Genomic DNA, 26,760 nt, shown 5'->3' on the forward strand with positions numbered 1-26,760 from the left:
CCAAGCCCAACCTCTCAACACTAAAACCATAAATGAACACAGGGACAGACATTTCAAAGTAGAGAAACAGAAGGGTTTGTGTCACAGAATCACATCCTGGAAAAACCGAAGGACTGGCATGGATTTTTTGGTTAGTAGATGATGAGAAGAGGTCACTTTCTACAAGGAGGATACCCACATATCTCAGGCAATTCTCACACCATTGGGTGAAGTGCTATAGGGTTGGTACTATTAGCTCCGTTTTACAAATGAGGACACTTCGGGCGCCTGGGTGGCTCAGTCCTGTTGAGCGTCTGACTCTTGGTTTTAGCTCAGGTCATGATCTCATGTTTTTTTGAGTTCGAGCCCCACATCGGGCACTGCTCTGGCAGCCCGGAGTCCTCTCCCTCTCTCTCTCTCCCTCTCTGTCTGCTCCTCCCCCACTTGCACTGTCTCTGTCTCTCTCCAAATAAATCAATACACTTTTTTTAAAAAATGAGGACACCGCAGGTAAAGAGAGACAAGTGACTTGCCCAAGGTCACACAGCTTTTAGTAGCAGATGAGGTGGCAACTGAAGCCAGGTATTTGGAGTCTCGCTGCAGCTCTTGACATTGGCCCGCATAGCTTGCCCTCTGAAGATGGGACCTGGGTGACGTTGCTCGGAGGTCCTTACCTTGCCCGAGGGTCCTGTCCAGCAAATCCTCTTTTGGGGATCCAGGGCGCTTCTTTCTCCCACTTCCTTCTTTCCCTGCCCTCCCAGTGGTCTGTCCTGAGCTGCTGAACCCACAGGAGGACACTTAAGGGAGATTTTGTCCTAGCCTCTCATTTTCAGATGAAATGGAGGCCCAGAGAGGGGAAAAGACTGGCCCTTCTCTCTCCTGCTGCTCAGCCCTGAGCTCACCTACTACCCCTGCTCCTTCTTGTGAGGACAGGTGCGTTACCCCTCCCACGAGGCCCCTACCTTGCCAATAACGTCATTGCGGCTAAGCTTGTCCTTGTCCATGACAGTGATGATGATGGTTGTCTCCCTCAGTTTCTCAGTGGGGATATCAAAGGCAAAAGACTCATTGAAGATGGGGTTCAGGTTCCTCTTCATCGTCACTGTCTTCTTCTTCTCTACCCGCTTGTCCTTGTACATCAGCCACACCTTCACGTAGGGGTCTGGCAGATGGGTAGGAGAATGGTCAGATGGGCAGTGTGGGGGGCTCCCCAGGATCCCCCTCCTTCTCCAAGTGTGGAAACTGGGGCAGGAGGGACTGTAAGCTTTCCCCAGAAGGTGAGGAAAGCCCTAAGCAACAAGGAGAGGGATCTGGGGACCAGCGGATGGGTGAACTGGAAGGGACCTCAGCCATCACCCAGGGCCCTATTGTGAACAGAAAGGAGGAAACCCAACCCCACAGAGGCCGAGCCCCACAGTAGTCTCCGAGCTGAGGCTGGAGCCCAGGTCTCCCACCACAGTGCTCCCCTTCTCTCTGATTCTGGTAAGGGGAGAGTCCAAGATGATGCTGACCCCAGGGGTGCTCCAGAGGGGGCCACCTAGGGCTCTAGGGTAGAGGAGTTGAGACCAGAGGTGGGGTAGGACGGTCAGGGGTGAGTGCCACAGCTCAGACCCTGCTTTCCACATCCAGCATGACCCTCACGTCCCCACAACTCCCCAGTCCATCCACCCTCTGTGATGACAGGCCCCAGCACCTGATGTGCCCCCGATGTCCATGGCTTTGAGGTTCCGGGCTTTGATGATGTTCACGATGATGGAGTTGGCAGAGGGGTTGTAGCAGAGAGACAAGAGCAGCTCCCCTCGGCTCCCCTGGGAGGGATAAGGTGGGGGAGGTGAGCCTGGGCTTTGGAGAGGGTTGTCCCCCAGCCTTGCCTCAGCTCCTCTGGGAGGGAGAACACGAGGGCTTGGGGACTAGGGGAGAGGGGACAGTTAGAGAACTCTGGCTGGCTGGGGTGCTTACCCACCCCCATCTGTCACCTCTGTCACACCTGGTGTCCCCTCATCTGGCAGTTCTGGGCGCCACCCCCACGCCCCATGAGCCCCCACTCCCTGAGCAGAGTCCAGGTTCCTTGTCACAGCTCAGGCAATTCTCCCCAGCGCGGTGCACCAGCTCTGAGACCCAGGGCGGGAACTCCGCTGCCCTGTGCACTGGCTGCACCTCCCCCCCCCACCCTCCTGACATGCCAGGGGACCAGAACCAGATCTGCCAGCCCTGACCTGCCAGCCCCCAAGCCAGGGACCCACAAGTGGGGCCTTACACTCCCATCGCTGCATGGCTTCAGATCCTTCCAGAAGGTCTGCATCTGGGTCAGGTCCACCTTGTTGAGAGGGATGGACACCTCTCCAATGGGGTCATTGCGGCTAAAGCGGTCGTAGTCCAGGACCTGGAGGTAGAGGACCCTCTGCACCACCTTCTCGTAGGGAAAACCTGGGGGACAGACAGCCTGGGTGAAGAGTGAGACAGAGGGGCCACACAGGGCCTGGGCAGGGTGATGCTCCAGGGCAGGGAGGCCCCGGGAGGAAGAGGGCCGGCCCCCGTGCGGTCCCGCTGCCGCCCCACTGAGGCACAGCAGGCAGCAGCCGAATTCAGACCTTCCCGCAGCATTAGCAAGAACTGTCCCCGTCACATCTGTCTCTCTTGACGGTTCTCCAAGGTGGATGGCATCTCGTACGTTTCACAGAAGAGGAGACTGAGCCGCGGATGGCTTAAATTACTTGCCCCAAGTCTCCCAGCTGATAGAGAGCAGAATGGGGACCACTGACCCACTCGTTTGTCACATGGCTGTCTTGGTGGCCGGGCAGCGGCCCCTTTCTCTCTGGGAAGCCCTGCCACTGCCGATCATCCCGAGACAAGCCTGGGCAGGTGGCCCTGTCGGAGGTGGCCACGGCCACCAGAAGCCAAGTCCCAGGAGGACTCGAGGTGGAGGAAGCGGCAAAGACACAGAGAGACAGGAGTGGATGCTTGTCCTAGGACTCGCGCTTCCCCCCTGCTTCCTTCCAGGGCATCGGCCTGTCCTTCACTGTTCCTCAACAGATCCTGCGGCTGTCCCCTTCTCCTCCCTCATCCCCGCCGCTGGCACATTTTGCCTAGAGAGCCGCGAGAGTTTCCAAACCGCCCTCCCTACTTGCACGCCTTCTCCTACCGTCCATTGTCAACACAGCAGAGCGATCCCTTAAAAATAGAAATCACATCATGACACTCCCTCGCTTAAAGCCTTTCAGTGGCTCCCAGGGCACTTAGAGTAAAAGCTGCGTGCCCTGCCTTGGCTTCAAGTCCTTCTGTACAGCCTGGCCCGCTGACCTCTCTCTGCCCCTCTTGTGAGCACTCTTGGCCGGCGATGGGCTCTCACCGCACCAGCCTCCTTCCCGGCTTTTCGGCACCCGGCTTCTCCTGCCTGGTGGCGCCTCTGTGACCCACCCTGGCCTTTCCTCTTCCTGAACAGGTCACCGCTTTCCTTCCTGACATCCCAGACGGGGTCGGATCCCCTGCTCTACGTTCCAGCAATTTCTTTTCACGTCACACACCCTGGGGCTGTCACAGAGATGTATCTGTTTCCTTGAGTCTGACTCCCACTAGGCGAGGATTTCCAGGAAGGCATCGCTGCCCTCAACCACCGGATCCCAGCATCTAACGCTGTTTCTGGCACATAGTAGGCACTTGATAAGTATTTGTTTAAGTGGATCAATAATTGGAAGAATGAATGAATGCCAGCGAAATGGCCTGACCGAGCTGCTGGAGTGTGCCGGGGTGCAGCGGGAGATAAGACCAGAGGGAGAGCCAGGGGAGGGAGCCTGAGTGGGATGGAAATGGATGGTAGGAGGCCTTGGGGAAGGGCTGAAGCCGGAGTCATTGGACCGGGGAGGCTTGGTCAGAGGAGGGGCCGGCCTGGGAGGCGCAGGGGGTCTAGGGCGCAGCCTGGAGGCCTGAGATGGTGAGGGCCTGAACTAGGGTGTGAGCAGGAAGGAGAGAGGACACTTAACACCTCAGCCCGACTGGTGGAGAAGATGAAGGGAAAGAAAGAGCTCTGGAGGATTCTGGCACGTTCCGCCAGATGCTAGAAGCAGAAATGCCTCTGAGAGGAGTGGTGTGCTGGAAGGGGAAATCCTATGTTCCCCAAGTCCCCAGCCTCTGAATTTCTTCAGGGCTTCCTCCTCAGACCGAAGGGGGCTCTGTCTTGCTCATCTGGGAGTCCCCCCTCCGCACTGCCCCCCGCCAGGGACCTGCCCAGGGGACCTTTGGCATCTATCCAGGTGAAACGCATGAGGACAAGTGTTCTAGAAACGGTGGTGGCTCCAGGAGGTCGCCGCACAGGAGTCAGCCTCTTCAACAGCAGAGGAGGAAGACTCTTATTGGGCAAACTCCTATTCATCTATCAAAACCCATCCTGAATGGCCCCCACTCTGGGGAATGTCTTCCAACACTACCAAGGGGAGCTCGTAGTGGGTTCCTACAGCATCTGCCCTGCAGCGTATGCCTTCATTATCTACACTTCTGTGTCTTCCATTAGGTCAGGAACGCCTTGAGGGCCAATGGTGCCTTGCCCTTTTCTGCACCCCCCAGTGCCGAGAACAGCGCCCAGCCCATCGCTGAGTCTAGATAAATGTTGCAGAAGAGACCAGTGGATCGAAGATATGCTCATAAACCTCGCCCCGTCAGCTGGCTACACGCACCTGCAGAGCGGAGCCTCTCCCCGGCCCCCACACCGCACTGGGGAGGAGAAGGGTCCGGAAACACACAAGCACCCACTAGCTCACCCTCAACGATTTATCTGAGGCGAGCTGGCTGCCACCTTGCAGAACGGGTGGGGTGTCAAATGGCTGGGACACCAGGCAGGGAAGATTCCTCGGGGCACACACTGAAAATTCCAGAGCGCCAAGGCACCTGGCAGTTGGAGTTGTAGGGACCTATTCTCACTGGTTGAGCCGTGTCAGGAAAGGGCAATGGCTTCTCTAAGTGGAGCCCAGGCACCAAAAAAGGGCTGGGACGGAAATCACTCCCTGATCTCGCACCCAGCTTCCTGGTTACCTCGCATCCTCAGAGATAAGAGATAAAGGCGGCCTTCAGAGAGAGTCTGCAGGAGAGACATTTGTCTCAGTGCTCTCTAGGAGCCAGGGGCATGGTTCAGAGCTGTTGTTCCCGTGCATCTGGATGCGGTGGGGGCGGGAGGAAGTACAGGGGAAGGGCTCAGCGAAGGGGAGCGGACAGAGTGTATTTAACAAACTGCGCTCATGGGTTCTCTGGGTATCGTGCCTGCCTTCGCAATTCACGGATTTGTCTCCAACCCTCACTGGGATTATCTTTGTCTTAGAGACGAAGAAACCACGACACAGAGACGTTCAGGAACGTGCCCCCGGTCACACGGCTAGGAAGTGGCCGAGCCGGGTTTCGAACAGACAACCGGCGGGGGGGGGGGGGGGGGGGGGGGGGTTGCATAGCTCGTGCTCTCAACCGCTAACCTATGACTGCTCCCGGTGCTCCGCCCCTGGGTCCTGTGGACGCCTCCCTGCCTGCCTGCCCTCCTCACTCAGGGTGAGCCCTGTGTCTGAGCTGAAAGCCCAGGAGGTGGTCTAGTTCGGTTCCCGGGCCTCTGGCCGTGGTGCGGCTCCCACGGCCCCCGGTAACCTGATCCCAGCTAGACGCGAAATGCGGCAGGTTCACTGGGCTCAAACACGTGCCTGCGTGGGCGGGTGCACGCAGGTGTGGATGCGCGCGTGGGTGCGCCCGTCTGTACCCGTGCAGCTGAGCGGGGCCGTGGTGGCGGGGAAGAGGGGACTCTGGGTGGGGGTGGGGTGCGGCCCCAGCCTCACCTTCAAAGAGGAAGGTCTCATTCCAGTGGGGGTTCAGGTTCTTCCGCTTCACCTTGGTCTCCAGCTTGTGCTTCTTGTCCGGCAGCAGGTAGATCTTGACAAAGGGGTCGCTGGTGCCGCTGAAGTCCTTGGCTGGCAGTTCCTGGGCCTTCATGATCTTCACAGTGAGTGTGGACTCCTGGAAGTTGTAGCCGACACTGAACTGGATCCGGCCCAGGTTCTCCCGGCTGCAGCCCTCGTGGGCCTCGTCCTCCTCGGAGCCTGGGGACAGCTGGGGGTGGGGGAGAGGCCGGCGGGGTTAGGAAGTCTCCCTGTGCCTGAGGCCACGTCCCCGCTGCCGAGAGCTGGCTCTCCCTCTGGGCGCAATGTGGGGCTGGTGGTGATCTATCTCACGTTCACATCTGGGCCAGGATGCTCCGGTCCCGCAAGGGGGGGGGGGGGCGCAGAGCCGGGACAGCCCCTGTCCCCCGGAACCCCAGAGCAGTGCGCACCCCACCCCCTGGCCTCCCCTGGAAGCCCTGGGTCCCCCGAGCGTCCCCTTCCTGCCTTCCGCCCTTCCACAGCTCTGCGGGGCCCACAGAACAGAGCAGGGAGACCGCTCCCATCTCAAAAGAGTTGGCCAAGCTATTTCTTTGGAAGGTGACTCTCTGGGGTTCTGAGAGTGACGTGATTTACGCAATGAGACAGGCGAGTTTTCAGGAGCCACATCTAATCTGTGTAAGGCATAAATTCACGTAGAGATGCTAAAAATACAGGTTCCCAGGCCCCGTCCCCAGAGAGCCCGATTTGATGGGGCTGGCGAGGGCCCGGGGCGGCAGAATTGTTTTAAAAGCTCCTCAGCTGTCTGTACCGCAACCCGGGGCTGAGGGCCACTGGAAGGAAGGGCTCCACCTGCATTCGGTCCCACTCTGGGGGTGGGGCCCGCAACAGACATACACGTGGAGGGTGGCGTGGGTGTCCCCTTCCCACGCTGATGTTGAAAACCTAGGAAGTAATTTGGGGGAGGGTCTCCCAGCCAAGTCTTCTCGGCTGTGGCTGCTCACTGGGAATACGTGGGGAGGTTTCCCAGCTCCCCGGGTCTCACTCCAGACCCAGGGGTCCAAGGGGCCCAGGCATCCCTCTCTCTGAAAGCTCTTCCGGTGACTGGAGGAGAGCCAGAGTCGGTGCTCATGTTACCACATTTTAGGCCAAAACTGCTGGCCCATTTTCTCTCCCCACTTCCCCTGCAGAAGTCTTCCGTGTGCCCTGTCCTTCCTCCAGGCTCTGAGATACCAAATAATACAGATAATAAGAATATATATAGTGTGTACCTACCATGGCAGAAGACTCTTACATCACCTTCTTACTGAATCCTGCCAACAGTCGGGCGAGGCACTTATCACCACTCTCTAGCTGAGGAGACCGGCTCAGAGAGGTTAAGTCACACGGCCAAGATTGCACAGCAGTATGGACCCTCTCTGACCTCAAAGCCCACTCTTTCCACCAAGGCAGCCTCACGTCCCAGGGCAATTTCGAGAACCACCCCTCCCCCTTCAAGCCCGTGAGGACTCACCCGCCCCAGGTGAGAAGATTTGAATCACACGAAGAACAGTAACTCGCCCTGTGCTCTCTGCCCTGTACTCATTTACTCCCTACGACCTCTGAGTGAGGCAGGCACTACCATGTACCAGGTCGGTTTGGAGCGCAGAGAGGTGATCAGCGTGCCTCAAGTCACCCCTGAGTCAATAGGGAGTTGAAACTCAAAGCCAGGTCAGCACCCAGCCATCACGGGTGTCCTGGCTCCCCTCACTCTGACACTCAGATCCAGCATCCGGGGCCTCATCGGCCGCACCCTGGTCCCGTCTGGAGCTGGAAGGCGGGCTGAGCGGCCTCCCCTGCTCCTCCTCGCCGTGGAAGAGGGTCCCTCCAGCTCCTACCCGTTGGCCGGATCCAGGGCCCCCGCAGGCCCACTGAGAACGTGGCTTCCCTCCCCAGGTCCGGTGTGCCCCTGCACTCCCTCCCTGTGCCGGTACCAGCCTCACTGCCCGTGAACCTTAGATTCTGCATCTGCAGAATGGGACCATAGCATGTATCCCGCGGGGCTCCTGGGAGGGTTCGGTGGGTTCCCGTCCTACTCTGCAGTCTGGCCCTGGCCGCTGCCAGCCTAGCCCGGGGCCTCACGTGAGTAGGCAGGGCCAGCAAAGACCTCTTGCCCCTCCTGTTCCTTCTGTAGTTTGGGTGGAGTCCCTGGTGACCGGAGCCCAGGTGGCCCCAGCCCCAACTGAGGTCCCTCTGGTCACTTGGCTCTTGGTTCCCAAATAGGGGGTGGGAGGCCCAGGCTGGGCCTCACTCCGTGCCCACTCCCGGCTTTTCAAAACTACAGTCCTAAGCCCTAATTAACCAGCCGGGGCAGCCCGAGGAGCTGTTTCCACGGCAACCAGACTGGCCACCCCTGCTGTGGCCCTAGGGGAGATGTTGCCTGAGCCCCTGCCCCAGTAGAAACAAGCATCAAAAAGCATGCCAGAGCCGGGGTGACTCAGACAGGGGTGTGGCCTGGCGTGTCCTCTAACCCTTTTCCCTCAATCCCTTCCTTGGGCCAGCAGTGGGGGCCTAACTCCTGACCCCAAGCTTCTGCCAGCCAGGGGCCTGCTTATCTTCATCATTAATGACCATGACCCTGCTTTGGGCTAGGGTTGGGCAATTAGACCTTGCCTGCCCACCTCTGAGCTCAGGGTTCAGCCGGAGCCTACCCCGTGAGAGGGCCCTCGGGCCTGCACTGTCTTCCTCGGCCTGATGCTGTCAGCTCCTCCCTGGGGGCAGCAAGCAGCAGGCAGCGAGCTGGCTGGGAACGGGCCAGTCCCTTCTGGGATCCTGACTGCCAGGAAGCTGTAACCCATTAGGGGGCTGTGCAGGGAGGCAGGATGGGCCGGGGCAGGGCCCATCCAGGGGTCAGTATGGCTGGGCCCATCCATGTGGGTGGGGAAGACGGACAAGAGAGCAGAGGAGGGCCAGGCGTGCAGGGGCCTAGGTGTCGAGGCCCAAGGGAGACCAAATCTGGAGCAGAGAAAATCTGATGCCCTAATCTAGATCCAAGAGAAACGCAGACTCTAGGCTCCACCTCAGGCCTGCTGACCGGGAGTCGGTATTTTTTTAAGTTTTGTTTATCGAAGTAATCTCTACACCCAACATGGGGCTCGAACTCATGACCCTGAGATCAAGAGTCGCACGCTCTTCTGCCTGAGCCAGTGAGGCGCACCTGCGGGAATCTGCATTTTCGCAAGATCTCCCAGCGATTCGTGTGCATGTTACAACGTGAGAAGCTCCCGGGCTAGAAAGGGGCACTGGGGGTGGATGGTTAGAGCTGGCTGGAGTGCTATGGGGGCGAAGGGTGGGGCCTGGGGCTCTGGGGCCTCAGGCAGGTGGCAGTTGTGGCACCAGGCCACGGGCAAGGGAACTCTGAACTGGATGGTGTCAGCACTGGCAAGGGCTTGAGAGCCCGCACACCTGCTTCTCTCTCTCTACAGGAGGGATCGGGGAGGGGACTCAGGTCTGGGGAACGGGAATGACTTGTCCCAGGTCAGGTCCAGTAGGAACACAGCAGGCACCGGCTTCCCAACTTGATGCCCTAAGCCTCCTTGGGATTTCGGAGCTGCCAAACTTTGACTGCCACCTGCAAACCTTTGGCTGCCGTGTCACAGTGTCCCGGCCCCGTGGCGGCCCTCCTGGGGCGCTTTGGGGAGCACAAGTGGGGCAGATGGCTGTGCCTTGCTGCTGCCGCCACCAGGGGGCGCAACGTGGAGCTGCAACCTCCGTCTTGGTGAAAATGCCCCGGAACCACAGGGCTGGGATCCCGGTGGAGTGGGGTGTGCACAGAAGGCCCTCACCACAGTTGTTCCTTCGTAGGAATCATGATCAGGGGGGCTCCTACTCTCCTGTTATCTTGGGGCCTCAGCTGGCCCCCAGCAATGGGGGCGGGGGGGGGGGGAGGGTCCCAAGAATGGGCGTATGAGACCCACCCCATTGGAAGCTCTGCCTCACACCTCCACTCAGTGGGGTGCCAGTCCAAGAGAGGGGACGGATTCTGCCCCAAGCCTTTCCTCGGACGATCATAAAAATATCTCACATGAGTAGGTTTTCCCCCACTCAACTCAGAAAGAGACCGGAGAAAGACGGGCGTTCTTATTCTCATTTGACCAATGAGTAAACTGAGGCACAGAGAGTCTGTTTTGATGAAAGAGCTCAGAAAAGAACCCAAGCCTCACTCACTCAGTCACCATGCCGGTTTCCCTTCCTGAGTGGACAACTCCCATGCCGTCACCAATTGCCACATGCGTCCCCTCCCCTGCCCCGCCCCCCCCCCCCCCCAATCCAGCTCCTGCCTGGGTCCCAGGCCTCCTGCCCTTCTCACCATGAGCATCTCACTGGTGAGGGAGTTGACGAGGTCCGAGACGGAGGAGCGTGGCTCTGTCCGGCGGTCAGACTCATCGTGGGGTGTCTGGCCGGGCACTGGGGCTGTGTTCACCGCCTTCCCTCCTGCAGGCAACCTGGGGGTGGGGGGAATCCAAATGAGCACGGGTCGGGAGGTGGGCTGGGCTGGGCACCTTGGCCTGGGTGGCGGCGGGACCTTCTCTGAGACCCAAGCAGCTGCCACTCCTGTGGGTCAGCAAGAGTTAGGCTCTTGTCCATGGGGAGGCCTGGTTTCCCCCTAAACCAGCGCTCAGGGCCCATTCCCCTCGCCTCAGCGTAATTCGGCGTGGCTGGCCCCGTGGGTGCTGTTTTGGTGGGTATTCCCACTCTTCCCGCTCCCCCCGAAAATCCCCCCCCCATCCGGGCACTGCTTGCGTGGTGGTATCTGAGCGTGCGCCCCTCCCCAGAGGCCCCTGTCGTCCCTGCTGGCTCCAACCCAGCAGGGGAGGCTCCCCTGGTGGCACATCCATGTTACCCCTCTGCGTCACTACCCTCTGCAAACACACCCAGAGTGCTGGCTCCCAGAGGCCCCACCTGTGTTTGTTCAGGCTGAGAACACAGGTGCCCTTCAGACTGACCAGGTGAGGTCAGGCCCACTGTCCACACAGCTCTGGCCAGCAGAACCTTCTACGATGACAGCAGTGTTCTATTTCTGCACTGTCCATATGTGGCTACCGAGCATTGGAAGTGGCCAGTGCGACTGCGAACAGAATGTTCAGCTTTGTTCGGCTCAAACTAATTTAGATTTAAACAGCCACCTGGTGGATAGGGCGAGTCTACACCCCCTTGCTCCCCAGTCCCCACTCCTCTCTCGCTCTGAGGACTGTGCAGGGGAGAAGGCTCTCACCCAGGGTCAGAGAGAGACGGGGCACCACCGGGAAGCCCCGGATCGGACCACTCCGCGGGAGGCCCTGTGTGCAACCCCGACTCCATGCTGATCCCGGAAAGCTGGGTGGTGAGCCCAGGCCCCATCCAGCTGGGGCTCAGAAAGGGGACACTAAAAGCCTGCCCAGGGACCAGGCTGGAACACCTCATGAGGAGGAGAGGTGGGGCAGGCAGCGAGGGAAAGACGGAAAGACTGGCGGCGTAGGGCTCACGACAGGCTACGATAGAACAGCTCGGAGAGTCCCAGAGCCACAGACACACGGGCTAGACACGCACACCCTTGGTATGAACCAGCTGTCAGCACATAGTTGGCCACGATGGGCAGACAGACATGCACAGAATATGCCAGGCCCCGGAGGGAAGATACCCGGACCCAACAGCAAGGTGTGCACGTGCGTGCACACACACACACACACACATATACACACACACGAGCGCACACAAGCCCCACAGACACCCAGGGGACCAAGGAGAGAATGGCACAGCAACAAGGCAGGTCAACCAGAGCCGTGAGATGCCACACACAGCAGCAATGTGCACACTTAGATCCCGAGAGGAAACATTCGGGGAGACCAAGGCATGCCAAGGTGTGCGTGTGAATTGGGACAAACTGAAACAGAAAAAGCAGGGAGCTGTTTCGGGGACAGACACCCCGAGGATCAGACGCACACGCACCAGCTGGGAGAACCCGGCCTCGCCTCGACGGCATGAAACACCCCCCCCCGCCACGCCCGGGGCCGCACCCCGGGGTCCCTCCCAGAGGTGCGGCTGTAGCCACGCACGTGCGCGCGTGCACACAGGGACACACACTCGCGGACACGTGCGCACGCAGACAGGCGCGGGGAGGAAGAGGACACTGAAATAGCTGGAGAGGTAAAGTCAGGTTAAAAATAGAGTGGGACAGGAGGAGAGCGCCAGATTGACTGCTGAAGGTATGAGAAAGTCGGAGTTATTCTGGCCACACCACAGCATCAGCACAGCTGCAAAGCAGCCTGGGTAGATGGTCAGCGCCACGGAAGCTCTCGGAGGTCACAGGACAGAGAGAGACAGAGAGACAAGTGCACAGAGAGGCAGAGGGAGAGGCGGAGGGGCCCGTCACCGGCCCAGGGACATCCCTGTGAGGAGCAGATGGGAGGAAGGAGAGGAGAGAGAGAGAGAGAGAGAGAGACAGAGAGACAGAGGCCAAGAAAGGTTAGTCGGAGACTAGTGAAGAAGGCTGCAGGGTGGACGAGGGGACGAGCGAGGCGGCCGAGAGGAGAGGCAGAGAGGAGGCGGGGGACACACACCGGGACAGAGGAAACATGGTGGTTTGGGGGCGAGGAGAGCGATGGGGGTGGCCGAGTCCCCGCCCAGCCCCGCGCCCCACTCAGGTGGGGGTGGGGCCACGGTGGAAACCATTTGGATCCCGAGGAGCAGTGGAAGGGGTGGCAGAGAGCATGATGGGATGGATGCAGGGAAGGATGGGTGAAGGCGGCAGGGCATGGGAGCCTGGGGTGGTCCTGGCCTCCTTCCTTCCCTCCCTCCAGGCTTCCAAGAGCATTCTGTTCTTGGGACCCACGGTGCTGAGGCCCGGAGACTGGGAGATCCTGAATGGGGGGCTTCCAGGCCACCAAGGATCCTGGGAGGGAGGTAGTGACCAACCTTCCCATCTCCGTGTCGCTTGCTAGATGCGCCCCTACCTTGCTTCAAGGGACTTGGAATGGCTGCGCCTCCTGCCGGGGCCCCTCTGCCTCCCAGGAACCCACTGCCGACAGACCCACCCTTCACCCCAGACATCCAGCCAAGGGGTCAGCTGAGTGGGGAAGGGAAGGGTCGGGGGCAGAGGGGCAGACTCTGGGTCTGGAGGCAGAAGCTGAAGAGGAAGAGGCAGCTGACCTGAGCCTCCCATTCCAAGGTCCAAAGGGCCGGGAATCCAGACGAGTGGAGCCCTAAGGCGCTGGGTGGCCCGTGGGTGGTGCCAATGCCAATGCCAAGCTTGGGGACGGGGAGAGTGCCGGGAAGGTAGCGCTCCCTTCTGGATACCCTGGCGGGGCCCAATCACCCGGGAAACGCCCCCCCGGAGGCCGTGAGATGGAAGGGGTGGGTGTGACCAGGTGGGAATGGCCCGTGTCCACCCGGAAAGTCAGGCAGGGTGGGGGCGAGGGCCCAGGGCCTCCACCTCTACACGCACCTTTCCCAGGAAGGCAGGGACAGCTGATGCAATGATCAGAAGGGATGGGCGTGTTAGACCTACATGGCAAAGAGGTAAAAATAGGCTGTGGGTGGAAATGGAGGCAGCTAATGAACGCATGGGTGATGTGAAATCTCGTTTCCAGCCTGCGTCTGCTCCCTCACGCTTCACACCTTTCCCCAGCAAGGAGCTCGGTTCGCCGCAGGCTTCCAGCCCCCTCCTGCGGCCTCTCATCCGTGCCCCCTGGCCCTCTCCCCTTGGCACTCTGGCCTGCCCGCGGCCCAGCCCAGGACTTCTGTGGCGCCAGGTGGCAGGCTCTGTTCCTCCCGCTCCCCAGGACATGGGCTCGAGGGTTGACACCATCTGTGCCACTGAGGGAAAGAACCGGTCCCGCTCTCCCCTCCCACTCTCTGGGGGTTTCTGGCTGTGTCCACCATAGACATGCAACAGGAAAAAATGAAATGAGAGGGCTGGTCTCCAGAAGTCACCGGAGGGACAGGCAGTCAGCTGTCTAACACTTGGCCTACCCTTCTGTAACCCACAGGCCCCCTGGTGGCAGCCGGGGACAGGTCTTTCCCGCCCTAAGGGCCTCCAGGACCGTCAGGATCCCTGTCCGGTTGACAGGATCAGACGGGTGCCCTCCCTCCACCCCCAGTCCGAAGGTCTGTTCCCTTGTTAGAAGCTTAGCATGTCCAAGCTGGAAGGGGTCACCCTATCCGCTCCTTTATTCAACAGACGAGGAAGCAGAGGCTCAGACAGGGGCAGCGACTTGCCCAAGTTTGCAGAGCAAGGCTCTGGCACCACCAGAGCCAGAAGGGCCGGCATGCTGGCGGTCAGCCCGCACACTGTCCTGCAGGCCTTTGGTCTGACGAGAAGCGGACCTGACCAAGGTGATGAGCCCTCCCTTCACGACTGCAGGTGTGGGGCTGGCCCAGCCCAAGGCCAGGTGATAGGAGGCAGCCAGACCAGGTGCAGGATCACCCCGCCGTTGTGACGCTGCCCGAGCCCCGGGACCTCTGAACCCCGTCTCCTTCCCCACGAGTGCCCCGTGAGACAGCAGGCACCACGAGATGCTTCCCTGAGCTCCTGATGGCCAAGACTGTGGACGGCTAGAGGCTCAGCCCTCTGCTCGGCCTGTGCGGTGGCCATACGGGCAACTCCTGGGGACCAGCGGCTGGGTACCTGGTAACACGGAGCCTGACCGGCGCCTGCTGGCTGCTCTCGGCCCCTCAGCCCATTCCCTCCTCCTGCTCCCTCAGGTTCAGGGCTGCCTTTCCAGTTCTTTCTGGTCACCAGGCCTCTCCCATGCCCCAGACCCTCCCCACCAGGGACTTCTCTTCATTCAGCCAAGCAGCTCGGCCACACCTCTGTAGCACCCCTGCGGCAGGGCGGGGGGTGGGGTGCTACTGACACCCCAGCGGGATCTCCAGGCAAGAGGGGGGTTGGGGTGGCGGGGATGAGGGAGAACAGGCTGGTGCCCCTTCCCTGCATCCCCCCCGCCCCCCAACCACCAGAGAAACGGGGATTTCGGGGTAGGGGGTAGGGCAGAGATGAAGGATGAGGGGAGGCAAGCAGGGAGATGGGGCAGAAAGGCTGGCTTGCTCCGGGCGAGGGCAAGCGTGCCCAGGGAGCAGGCTTGATCCAGAATGGTCCCAGGACAGCCACACTGGCCTTGGACCCAAGGGACACCGGGGGGGGGGGGGCGGTGCGTGTGAGGGCACCAGCTGGGGAGGGGGCAGTCCTCCCGCTCCAGGATCGCTGAGGGTGCCACCGCCTCGTCCAGCAGCCGGGCCAGGGCTGGTGGAGGCAGGTGGCCTCTCCACGCCTCCATCTTTGCCGCTGCCGCCGCAGGCCCTTGCCTGTGCTCGTACCTCTTGTCCCCCTGAGCGTTCTGGTTCTGCTGGGTTCCTGGGTTTTGCAGGTCAGGGATATTGGCAAAGTCATCCTGTTCCGAAAGCCCTAAGACCAAGGATAGCACCACCATCCTGCCTTCCCTGCCCGAGGTGGGCAGCCCACCGGCCGGGAGGAAACGAGGAGGCCCCGTGGGTGGGGGCGGGGAGGGGGAAAGAGAGAGACAGAGACAGAGACAGAGACAAAGAGAGAGAAGAAAAAAGCGTAAGAAACTGGCCCTGCAGGAGAGAAACCACACTTTAGCACTGTCAACAGTTGTAGAGCAGAGTCGGGGGGAGTCAGGGAGGGAGGGAGGGGATGAGGGGAGGTGTCCGCAGCCCCCAGACCCAGCCTGCCTTGGGAGCGTAGCAAGGTTCTCTGGAGAGAATTGGGGAAGGGGCCGGGCAGAGGCCTGCTGGAAGGCTAGGGGGAGGAGAGCACAGGCCCTGGGGGCACGCAGACGGCCAAGGTTAATTCATCACCAGCGGAACAAAGGTCAGAGGCTACTTGCTCTGACCATCTGGGCCCCTGGGAGAAGAGGGAGGGGCTCCATTTCCATCTTGCTTTGAGACTGTGCAGGCAGGTTTAGGCTCCCAGGTGAGAGGTTCTTAGAAAGCTTGGAAATCCAATGGGCACTGCACCCTGTACTTAGGGAAGCCCCTCGTAAAGACATCTCTGGGTCATGGTCAGCCAGATGTCCTTGATACTGGGAAGGGTCCCTGGACGCACGGCCCATCAGAGGAGAATGGAGGTCCCTTCTGGCATATGGTGCGCTGGCCATCACGGGCCTTCTCTTGAGTACCCCCCTTCCTGGAGATGCGGGGAATAACCACCAAGTCTTTTGGGTCCAGTTCTGGGGCCTTTCCCTGGAGAAGCAGTCCAGAAGTCACCAAAAAACAAAGGTGGAGAGAGAGAACGTGCAGGAACCTGGCAAGGTCTGGAGAAGTCCTGCAGACTCGTGTGTGTCGGGAGGAAGGTCTGGAAGAGGCTGTGACCATCCTGCTTTGAGGGAGGCTGAGTCCAGGCAGACAAGGAGCTGCTATGTGGACAGCAGCATGGGGCCAGCGGTCAAGGTGTGACAAGTTTCGTATGGGGCACTCTCAGAGAACCCCTGGGTAACTGTGGGGTCACCCTGCAATTTCCAGGGCCAAAAAAATGACCTGTTGCCCCTCAAAGCCATCGGAGTTCACGGGCATTTTCTGTAGTTCATCCAGCGCTGGGTCTCTCATCCAAACAAAGAAAGAGGGGAATCTCGGATGGGGCAGGCAGGAAAGCATGTCTCAGGAAGGGCCAAGGGGAAGCTGGTAAGCCTGATGGAATGTTCTGGAAGGGGGAGGGGGATCCTGGGTCAGGAAGTCTGCCCCTTCAACCACAGTCGGAGAGGGCAAGGTTTAGATAAGAAGGGCCAGCTGTGGTTATTTCCCAGAGGGTGGTCAGAAAGGGAACTGGAGTAGGAGAGGGGTGGCCCTTCGGGGTGGGGGGGTGGGTGGGAGATGGCCGTGAGGGCCGAGGGAGGGAGGGGAGCTACGTGGTTGCACTGTCCTTCCACGTCAGGCATCTTTGTCCTGGGCCTGTCACTCCAAGGCTGACCCTCGTGCCGGCATCTAACTTTCGGGGAACAACTCCACTTCCCTCAGGACAAATCCTCCTTTTCTTCTCTGCCCACCGGTACTGTTTCAGAGTTGGTAAAATTCCATTTGGCTGCTCGGGAGCTGGTGGAGCTGGGGGAAGGAGAACCCAGCGAAAACAACATGTTTTTCCCCGGTTAATGCATTTTTCAGATACTCCTTTTCGCTCTTCTTAAAAACAAAACGGCTCCTCTGCATAAATTCCCAATTTGTCATTCTCTCCAGCAACACAGGCTGCAAGGGTGAGAACGAGGGACAAGAGGAGGGTCTGGGGAGAAGCTGGTGTTACTGGGGAGGGGAGTTCACACCCATTAAGCAGGAGGAATGGCCACCCTCCCCGCGAGAGGGGGTGGGGTCCTGGGAGGCCTGGCCAGCCCTCCCGCCCTGACTCTCTACCTGGACGGCAGCATTTGGGGCAAGAAAAGGGCCTCAGAAGCACACCAGCGAAACTGGAAGGCAGGGGTCAGAGGTGGGCAAAGGACAGCTGGTGGCCTGTCTTCCTACAGCCCACAAGCTAAGAATGGCTTGTGCGTGTTTAAAGTGTTGCTTTAAAAAATGTGATCGAGACCACGTGTCCCACAAAGCCTAAAATATTTATAATCTGGCCCTTTACAGAAAAAAATTTGCCGACCCCTGCTGTGAGGAATGACAAGAGGCGGAGGTGGGGAGCTGGGTGAGCTCCAGAGGTGGCAGGAGAGGGGCCCATAAAGCCAGAGGCGGGCAGAGGAGTGTGGACAAAGGATGCTGGTGTCTGAGCTCCGGCTCATCAAATCCCAGTTGGCGGGGGGCTCAGAGGGCAGGGAAGAGTTGGTACACAGAGGCTTTCCTGCAGCCGGGTCCTTTCTTCCCGGGGCCTGGGGACGGCCCCTGCCCCGGTGTGATGGCTGCTAGAACAGGAGGCAGGGTAATGGCTGTGCAAAGAGCAGTCTGAGCTCAGGAGGAGCCGAGGGGTGCGGGGCCCGCGGGCTCCCGGTTCTGTTCAAGCCACAGCGGAACCAATTCCCTCCACTCTCCTAATTCACACCAGTGCCACCGCATCCGTCCGGAAACAAACCACCACCTGGAAGCCAGGAGGCTCTGCTGGGCATCTTGTCGCCTGCAGGCACCAGCTGGATCCCCAAGGGTCCTTGGACGGGGGAGAGCCCCAGCAGAGGCACCGCCTGGATTTGCCGAGTAGAGTCACAGGCAGCACGTGCTCCCGGGCCAGGGCCACAGGCCACTTGCACGGATATGGGAAGCTGGCAAGGCAGGGCCTCTTCCGTCGGGGTGCCTCTGCCACGGCCAGCACTCCTGTCTGCCCTGGAGGCCTGGAGTCTCAGCTGGAGAGGCAGGATGCTTGGAGGGACCTGCCCTGCTTGTCTTCAGAATCCCCACATCTTGCCAATGAGCTGGGCTTTGACCTTGGCCTTCCCTTTCCTCCTCCCTTTCTCCTCTCCCAGGCTTAGTGCTGGTCTCTTGCTCCATGAAAAGTGCTCCCAGGAAGGCCTGGGTGATGGGAATAATCCCCAGAGCCTGGAAGGAAGGTCATGTTAGGCCGGAGGAGGCGACTGATACCAGGGACAAAAGCCCAGGTCTGCCCCGGGCTCTGAGAGTCCAGATGCCCAGAGTGATGGCAGAGAGAGGGTGCCCTGGGTGGGGGCCCTACCTGTGAGGGGGTTTCGGGGCAGCGCGTGGTTGGCGGGAATGAGGGATGGCTAAGATACCCACGGTGTGTGGTTACTTCCCAGACCCGTACACTTGAAAGGCTCTGATTGAGAAAGTACGGTTTCCAAAGCTTTGGGGGGAACATCTGAGGTTTGTCCTCAGGGGATGGGTCGCTCTGGGAGCTGGAGGACAGGTGGCTGTAGAAGGTCAGAGAGGCAGAGGACAGGGCTGATGGCAGGGACAGAGGAAGTGAGAGGGAGGGAGGAAGTGTGGGGCGGGAAGGTGAGCGGAGTCGGGTTACAGGGAGGAGGTGATCTGGAGGGTTGGAGGCAGGGCCGGTGCCCAGGTTTGGGGGGAGGGGAGGAGGCTGGCAGGGAGGCCAGGAGCAGCCTGGGACTAGCGGGAAGAGGAGGCCGACCTGGTGGCATTGTCTAGTGTCCCCACTGACTTTTAGTGGGGGTGGGGGGACCTTCTCCAAGCCCCGGGAAGGGAACGAAGTCGTGGGGGGAGCTGCGGCCTCCAGAGGGGTGGCTCAGATAAGAATCCTTCCGCGGGGATGGGGGGCGGTGGGGGGCCGGGGGTGAGGTGGGGGTGGTTCTGGCAGGAGCCTCCAGCCACAAGAGGCTGGGGAGGGGTCAGCCGAGTCTGCTCCCGCAACCCTGGCCTGGCCGCGGAGGGCCAGAGTCGCGAGGGACCAGCCGCTCCCAAGGAGACGAGGGGAAAGAGGCTGGGTCGGGAGGTGGGGGCCGGCCCGCTCAGGGGGGGGCACTTACAGGAAGGATTTCATGTCCAAGCCTCGGTTTCGAATCTGCCCCACCACGTGGTCCCAGCTGCCCGGGTTGGAGCGGCTGCGGCCGCCGCCGGCCGCCCGGTACTTGGAGCCGGCCGAGGCGCCCTGCCGGGCCTGGCCCCTGCCGTAGGCCCGGGGGTTGGGGCCCGGCGCCGAGCCCGTGTGGGCCTGCAGCTGGCCCAGGCTCTGGCTGGTGCTGGGCTGGCTGGGCTGCCGGCCCCGCTGGTGCTGGCTTAGCGGCTGCTGTAGGCTCTGCTGCCGCATCAGGGTGCGGGGTCGCTGGCATTTCGGCTCTCCCGTGGAGCTGGGGATAGACTCAAGGGTAGTGGCCGTGGACAGGGTGGAGTCCTCGAAACTTGGGGCGGGCGGAGGAGAGGAGAGAAAGGAGAAGCAGGTGAAGGGATCACAGTGGAGGAGAGAGAAGCCGAGGGTCAGGACTAGGAGGCCCCGGTGCGGGGCGCGCGCGCTGCCAGGCCTCGCCAGGCCTCCGTCACGGTGGTCGCCGCTGCCGTTGCCGCCGCCGCCTCACCCGGGGGGGGGGCCACCAAACCCCGAGCCCGCCCTGAGGTGCCCAGGTCGCCCGGCCCAGCCCACCCTCCGGCCTCGGCTCGGCTGGCGCCCCGAACACCTCCTTGTCTGAGTGGCCGCGGGAGCTGTGGAGGCTGGAGGCCGCGTGGTGAAGGCGGCCCCAGGGCCCTGTGCCTGCCGTGTAGGAGGGAGCTGCTGCGGTCTCGCTGGGGGACCCCAGGAAAGTCTGCCTCTGTGATCTAAGCACGGCTGGCCTTTGGAGGCATGAGGAAATCCAGGCCGGCACAGGGCTGGCCTAGTAAAGTGGGGCGAGTCTGGGAGAGCCAGTGATTTGTATGTTTGGTCCATGGAGGCTGGGGACTGTCCCCGGACTCCTAGACCTCCGCGTTACGGCCAGGGCCATCGGTGCAGTTCTTTGCCCTCCTTCCAGACCTCCTCGTTTCTAGGTTCAGCATCCTTTCCTGATATCTTGGGAATGCCTCCCAGGCAGAGGAGGGGACCCAGGAAAGGAGCAGATGAGCCGGGAGCCCCGGGAACCACTTCTCCGGCCACTGTTCTGATGGAAAACTGGGTGACCGTGCATTTGCAAGAGGCCACCCTCCTAACGGGCCCACCGGCATCCCTGAAAAGTGCCAGTAAGGGGGCGAGGACAGACAGGGAACAGGACCCGGCTGATTAGAGGTAGTATGAGGTCAGAGTGACCCGGGTTCAAGCCCCATCTCCGCTGCTTCCTGACCGTGGGACTTTGGAAAAGTGAGCCCACCTCTCAGTTTCTTCATAAAACCCAGGTGAAAAGTAATCCTTGAGCTGCCTCTGCCCCAGGGTTGCCACGAGGACCTGACGAGGTCTGGCCCACGGACATGCGTATTAGCTAATGCTCCCCGTGCCAGTGGCACCCGCAAACATCGCAGGAGATGGGGGTAAGAAGGGTTAGAGACACACACCGCCACCAGCCTCCCCGGGCAACCTGTCTCCTTGGTCCCCAGGCCTGAGATTTCAGCACCTCCGACCAGCAGGGCCAGAGCTCAGAGGTCCCAACCTCCTTCTCTGTCCTCTCCCTCCATTTCCCAAACCAGCGGTCTAGGGCAGGGGTTGGCAAACTATAGCCTGGGGGCCGCATCCGGTCCACCACCTGTCTTTGTAAATAAAGTTTTACTGGAACGCGTTGTCATTAATTCACATCCTGTCTATGGCTGTGACAGGCTTGAGTAGTCCTAAAAGGCACTATGTGACTTGCAAAGCCTAAGTATTTCCTATCTGGCCCTTTACAGAGAAAGCTTGCCGACTCCTGGTCTAGGACCACAGGGCAGCTGTGTCCCCTTGGGGGAGGCGGGGGGGGGGGGCTGCCTGAGGGAGGGGCCCCAGGGCCTTGGAACCACTTTCACCACTGCAGCCAGACCTCAGCTTTGCTCATCCCGAGCCTACCCTGGGAACCAAAGCACAATAGTTAGGCTGCCCCTGTGGGCTGAGAGAGAGAACGAGAGAGAAAGGGAAAGAAAGAGAGAAAGAGAGAGAGAGAGAGAGAGAGGCAAAACATAGCTTTGGCTGGGGTCCTGGAGAGGGCAGCAGTCTTGCCTGGCTCAGGTCTGGAGTGGGGGCCACCACCAGGGACAGGCCCAGGCCTGGCCGGCCAGGTAGGCCCGCAGCTCCCTGGGGTCAGGCTGAGGCAGGGGAGGACGATCCTCGGACGGCCTCCTCCTCCTCCTTGCTGGCCTCATTTTGATTTCCTATCACATCCAAAATTAGTCCAATTTACAACCTCTCAGTCACAGGAAACTAAACTTGGTGCCTCCAGGCCCGGAGCCAGCGGATGGCACGAAGGCTTCAGCCGGCCTGGAGTCTGTGTCCGGAGCAGGCTGGGGAGGGCGGGGCGCTGGGCCTGGATCTCTGAGTGGGGGGGGGGGGTGGTGTGGGGCCTCCCTCGGAGACCTTCTTGAGGCTCCACGTCAGGGCAGAAATCCACCTGTGTCCCCTCAGGCCGACAAGCAAATATGGTCTCAACACGGGGGCCGTCAGTGGTCCCAAAGGCGGGAATCACAGGCCTGCTGAAGAGAACCAGGAGGAGCCTGATTGGAGGGAACAGGACAGCCCACAGCTACGGAAGGGTCAGGGCTGCTGGTCTTCTAAGTGAGAGGCCGCTCCCTTTAGCTGGGAAGGAGGCAATTGTAACAGCCGAAAAGGGAACCTGAGTCCCAGTGGATGAGAAGGGTCACAGTTCAAAGGATTTAGAGCCTGAAAGGGCTCAGCTCTGGGGAAATGGAAGGTTCTACAAGCCCAGATGAGAATAAGGCTGCCCCATGGTGGAGGAGGAGAGACCACCCTCTGCTGAGAACGGGGGGGGGGGTGGGGGGGTGGGCAGCCCTACGTCCATGGCCCACGAGAGGCACTGTCTCGCTCGGCAAGCTCAGAGAGCTCTTCAAAAGGAAACGGCCCTCTGTCCGACGTCCAGACCGCCCTCGTCAGAAAAGAGAAGCTCGCTGGGGCTCAGCAACCCAACCGCCAGGAACACACAACCCAACCGCTGACAGTGGGACGGCTCGCTGCCCAAGACTGGGACAGCCAGTGGGGATGGCCGAGGTGAGGATGAACCGATAGCGACAGCCCCGCTGCTCGTGGTGGCCTCGCAGGACGGATGGTGTCATGGTGCAAGCAAGAGTGGGGCAAGCCGATGGAGGCGCCGGACGGTCAAAAATGGAATGGCTCAGCCGCTGGGTCTAGAGCCATCTGCTGGCTGCAAGAGGGAAGGCGCGGTGGCAGATGAGCGGCATACACAGGCTGAGAGTGGGCCAGCTCCCCGGGGGATGGGATGGTCCGATGGCTGAGCAACCGCGGTGGCCAGCAGAGGGATGAACTGACGGCTGAGATGGGGCGGCCGGTCAAAGAGGATGGGATGACCCCAGGATTGAAATGAAGCTGCCGTGGGGGCAGGAAATGGAATGACTTGGTCACTGGCAAGGAAAGAGACCGATGAGGGCGGCAGCAGCCGGAGGCTGAGATGCGACACCGTGTGGCTGTTAGTTGCGCCCGATGGCAAGGATGACGGGAGTCTCATGAAGGGATGGAATGAGCCAGGGGCCGAGGACGGCACCTCTGGGGGCAGCAGCGGGCGTGCCAGGGGGTCCCGCTGTCCACCCTGGACGGGGGCAGGCCCGAGCTCACGGCTCCGGCGGCCATGGGGCCATCACTCACTTGGACAAGTTGAGCTTCCCTGCGGCCAGGTGGCTCTGCACCGTCCGCCAGCGGCCTCTCCCCGCCTTGCCGCCGCTGCCCGGCTCGCTGGGGGCGGCCCCGCCGCTTCTCAAGGCGTCCTCTCCGGGTGGCGGCGCCGGTGCCGGCTTCTCCCCCAGCCGGCCTTCCCGCTCCACCGCCAGCCCCGCCGCAGCGGCCACTTTGGCGCCCGACAGGAGGGTGCCACTGGAGGCACGCAGGAGGCAGCCGGGCCAGAGGGGCACCGGGGGTGGCGGTGGGGGAGAGAGGGCAGGCCACACGTGGGGGTGGGGGGGGTGGGGTGGAAGAGGAAGAAAAACAACGACAGATAAAAGGAAGAGAGAGACAGCGAGAGAGGAGGAGAGAGAGACAGACGGACAAGAGACAGACAGAGAGAGAGAGAGAGACATCAGCACTGCAAATGGGTTAACAGCAGAGCCTGCAGAGAGGAGAGAGGGGACCGGGCGGGCGGGGGGTCGGAGAACAACGCACCACGACAACGGAGGGGGGGCCCCTCCCCACCGCCTGGGGCAGGGGCGGCGGGGGTGGGGGGAGGGCAGCCACCTCCAAGTCTATCCCACAGGACAACGAAGGGTTAACGACGGAGGAAGAGCGGGCTGTCCAGGCCAGGAGGCCCCAAGGCAGGGAGAAAGAGAAAGCCGTGTTAGTCAGAGTTCATCACCACCACCACCGTCACCGCCATCACCGCCACCGCCACCACGACCACGACCACCGACCACCGACCACCGACCACCGAGCAGCCAGGGCAGCAGCACACAGCGGGGAGGAGAAAGCGAGCCACACCGAGAGGGAGGGACCGAACGGGCAACCCCATCCTGACTGCACAGAGGGGTGGGGTGGGGGGCCCCGGGGGGGCTGCGGGGGGGCTCTCCTGCGTGGCTGGCCCTGGGGGAGGGGACGGGAGAGGGGCAGGCGGGCGAGGGGAGGCAGGAGGGGTTGCTCGTCTCCATGGTCAGCCTGCCCATGGGTGCGTGGGTGGGGAAGTCCGGGGAGAGGAGCAGGAGGGGCGGTGAGGGCCGGGAGGGGGAGGAGGGCGTGCGCGGATACTCGGTACATATGATCAAACCAGGTAAAGTCACTCACTTGAGGGACAGTCGTGGGTCGCCATAAGGGGCGTAGGGTGAAATGTTTAGAATAAACTCCTTGGGAGGATAGGAGCTCCATTTCTGCTGCACTGTGCTCTCATTGTTATTCCAAAAGTCTCTGTCTAGATCGCTGGAGGGGCAGAGAGAGAGGGGAGAAAACAGGGAGATACAAGAAGAAACAAGAGCTGCAAGTCCTGCGGGGGCAGAGGGGGGACCGGGGCCCCGGGGGCCGGGCGCACACAGAGCGGAGGGGGCCAGGGTCTGCTCCTGCGGGAGGAAGAGAGGCGGCCGGCACACACACGCACGCGCCCGCACACGCGCACACACTCGAGGGCCGGGAGAAGCCGCGCGGAAAGGAGGCGAGCTGCAGGCAGGCACCACTGGAGCCTCGCACCCGGGAAGCTGGTGGGAGAGAGAAAGATGTTGAGAGAGGAGGGGAGGAGAGCGGGCGGGGGACAGGCCTGGGGCGGGATGGCGAGGGCAGCGGGAGAAGGAGAGGGTACCGGTTTCTGGCTGGAAAGAGCGGAAAGGTAGATCAGACCCTGCCGCCAACTGGCTGGGTGGCCCCCCTCCCTGCCCCCCGCCTGGCCTCGGCCTCCCTGCCTGCCAAACCCAGAAGGCTGGCTGTAACCGCTGGGCTGTCAGCTCTCCCAGGGGAGACCTGAGGTTCTCCCCTCTTCCATCCACCTCCACTGAGCCACTCCTGGGGCAGGCCGGGCGCCCGGCCCCGTCTTTCTCCTCCTCCCATTGGCCTGAGGTCCCCCAGCCTCCTCTGCTCTCTCCCCTCCTAGGACATGGCCTTTCCGTGACATTGGTGGGGTCTCGGTGGAGACGTGGTGGTTGGGTCGCCCCCTCCGCCCCCAGAAACGAGAAGCACCTCCAGGCCCCTGACCTTGCTGAGGGTGTGACCAAAGTCACCAGGAGCCCTTCAGGTCCAATGTTTTGGGGCCCGTGGTGGCGGGGAGCCTGCCCTTCTCTGTGGGGGCTGATGGGCACGCTCGACCTCGGGCCCTTGACACGTACCTGACCTGCCAGCCACGGCAGCCTCTCCCTGTGCCCCTGTCCCTTTCCAAGGTGGAGTCTGGAAGGGACCCTTGGCCCCAGTCTTCCCACCCCCTCCTGCTCTGAGACAAGTCATACCAACGAAGCAGATATGCTGGAAGCACAGAGAATGTGGGGACTTCCGTTGGGGGCAGGCTGCAGAAACCTCAGCCGTCAGAAAGCACAGCCTGGAGATCCCAGGAGCCAAGGACAAGGGGCTCCATCAGCTTGTCTGTCAGGCTCCTGGGGCCCCGAGGAGCAGGCCTGGGAGCACAGGGAGAGGAAAGGCAGAAGAAACAGGCCAGAGGAACATTCCAGAAGGGAGCCATGCCTGAGACCTCAGAAGTGCATCTAGGGGAAGGGGCCCCAGGGAGGGCTGTGGGGCATGGGCCCGGCTTGTGTTGGGGCTGTGCCATTGCTCAAGTCCAAGGCGAGGGCCCTGCTGGGAGCGGGGAAGGGCACTGTGGGGGAGGCACACCCCCTGGAGATGGAGCAAACTTGTTCTTGGGGGGCCTGCTTCTCCCCCCCCCCAACCGCTGGAGCTTCACCTTGACCTTGACCTTGGTTCTCAGCCTTAGACTTGGGAACAAAGGAGAGAAGCTGAGCTGCCACCACAGGCCCAGAGGAGATGGTGGTCCCCGCCCAAGGGGGGTGTGGACAGCACATGTCTGTCCAGAGTGCACCCTGGAAATGTCTCACAAGGACCGCCTACACGGGGTTCAAAGCCAAAGTCCTGAGCCAGTTTGTGAGTAGGGCAGTGGAGGCTAGGGTGGGAGAGGCAGGACAGACCTCAGCACTGGGAGGCCCCTCCCTGGGGAAGATCCCTCAGCAGAAGACCCTTTCCCTGCCAGAGACATCCTTTGGTCCCCCTCCTCCAGCATAACAGAGATGGAACAGTTGGAAGGCCTCCCTCCCCCTGCCCCCTCCAGATCTCCAAAATCGAGGGCCATCCAATCCTAGGTCCTGGAGAGAAAGAGCCACCAGGGTCATCACTGCAAGGCTGGTCTCCCACCCTCTGTTCCAAGGAGCTTCAGGGTCCCTCATGTTGTCTGTTGCGATACTGGAAAAGAGGATCTTTAATTTTAAAAGTTTGGGAAACACAGGTTCCTCTACTGCAGGACTTCTCAGAGCCTTTAATGTGTCAATGAATACCAGTATCTCCAAGAGGGAGATACAGTGTGCAGTGTTTCCCAAACTTAGTTGGTCATGGAACCCATGAAACCTCAATGATTCATAGAGTGACTATTAATCATTGACGGAGTGCTTTGAGGAACACAGTTTGGGAAGCACTGCTGAAGAATGCAACTTCCTGGGATCCTTGACAAAAGATCCCTTCGGAAGAGGTCCTAAGCCCAGGAGGAGATCGTGCAGTGGGTGAGCCTTACTTCCTGCCACTGTACTGGCTTTGGGCCCTGGCAAGAGGTAAAGGCGTAGGAACCTAAGGGCATATAGACATGAACCGGTGGTGGTTCTGAGGCAGAGGCTGTGACAGCTCAGCAGGGTGGGAGGGGGCAGGGGCTGCAGGGCTACAGAGAAGTGGGGGACCCACTGCTGCCCCCCTTGGTCTTAGAGCACTCATGGATGCTGTCCCAGCCTGCGGAGCCTGCTGCCTGCCCTCCTTGCTGGGCATCCCGTCTCC

At 61.0% G+C, this 26,760-nt stretch overlaps 1 protein-coding gene across 2 annotated transcripts in view; it reads right to left on the reverse strand.

Moving 5' to 3' along the window:
• The window catches only part of SYT7 (synaptotagmin 7), a 61,099-nt gene that overhangs the window by 3,455 nt on the left and 30,884 nt on the right, over positions 1-26,760 (reverse strand). The window contains exons 4-12 of one of the 2 annotated variants that reach the window (XM_042905524.1): positions 24,079-24,210; positions 22,957-23,181; positions 19,223-19,594; positions 15,159-15,281; positions 10,174-10,309; positions 5,787-6,057; positions 2,237-2,406; positions 1,673-1,787; positions 942-1,141 (exon numbers count right to left, since the gene is read on the reverse strand). In XM_042905524.1, coding sequence (XP_042761458.1) covers positions 942-1,141; positions 1,673-1,787; positions 2,237-2,406; positions 5,787-6,057; positions 10,174-10,309; positions 15,159-15,281; positions 19,223-19,594; positions 22,957-23,181; positions 24,079-24,210 — 1,744 coding nt within the window. The remainder of the gene's footprint in view (positions 1-941; positions 1,142-1,672; positions 1,788-2,236; positions 2,407-5,786; positions 6,058-10,173; positions 10,310-15,158; positions 15,282-19,222; positions 19,595-22,956; positions 23,182-24,078; positions 24,211-26,760) is intronic. The other variant, XM_042905523.1, reaches the window with a different exon arrangement.

This window comes from Panthera leo, chromosome D1, assembly GCF_018350215.1.
Source record: "Panthera leo isolate Ple1 chromosome D1, P.leo_Ple1_pat1.1, whole genome shotgun sequence".
Classification (NCBI taxonomy): domain Eukaryota; kingdom Metazoa; phylum Chordata; class Mammalia; order Carnivora; family Felidae; genus Panthera; species Panthera leo.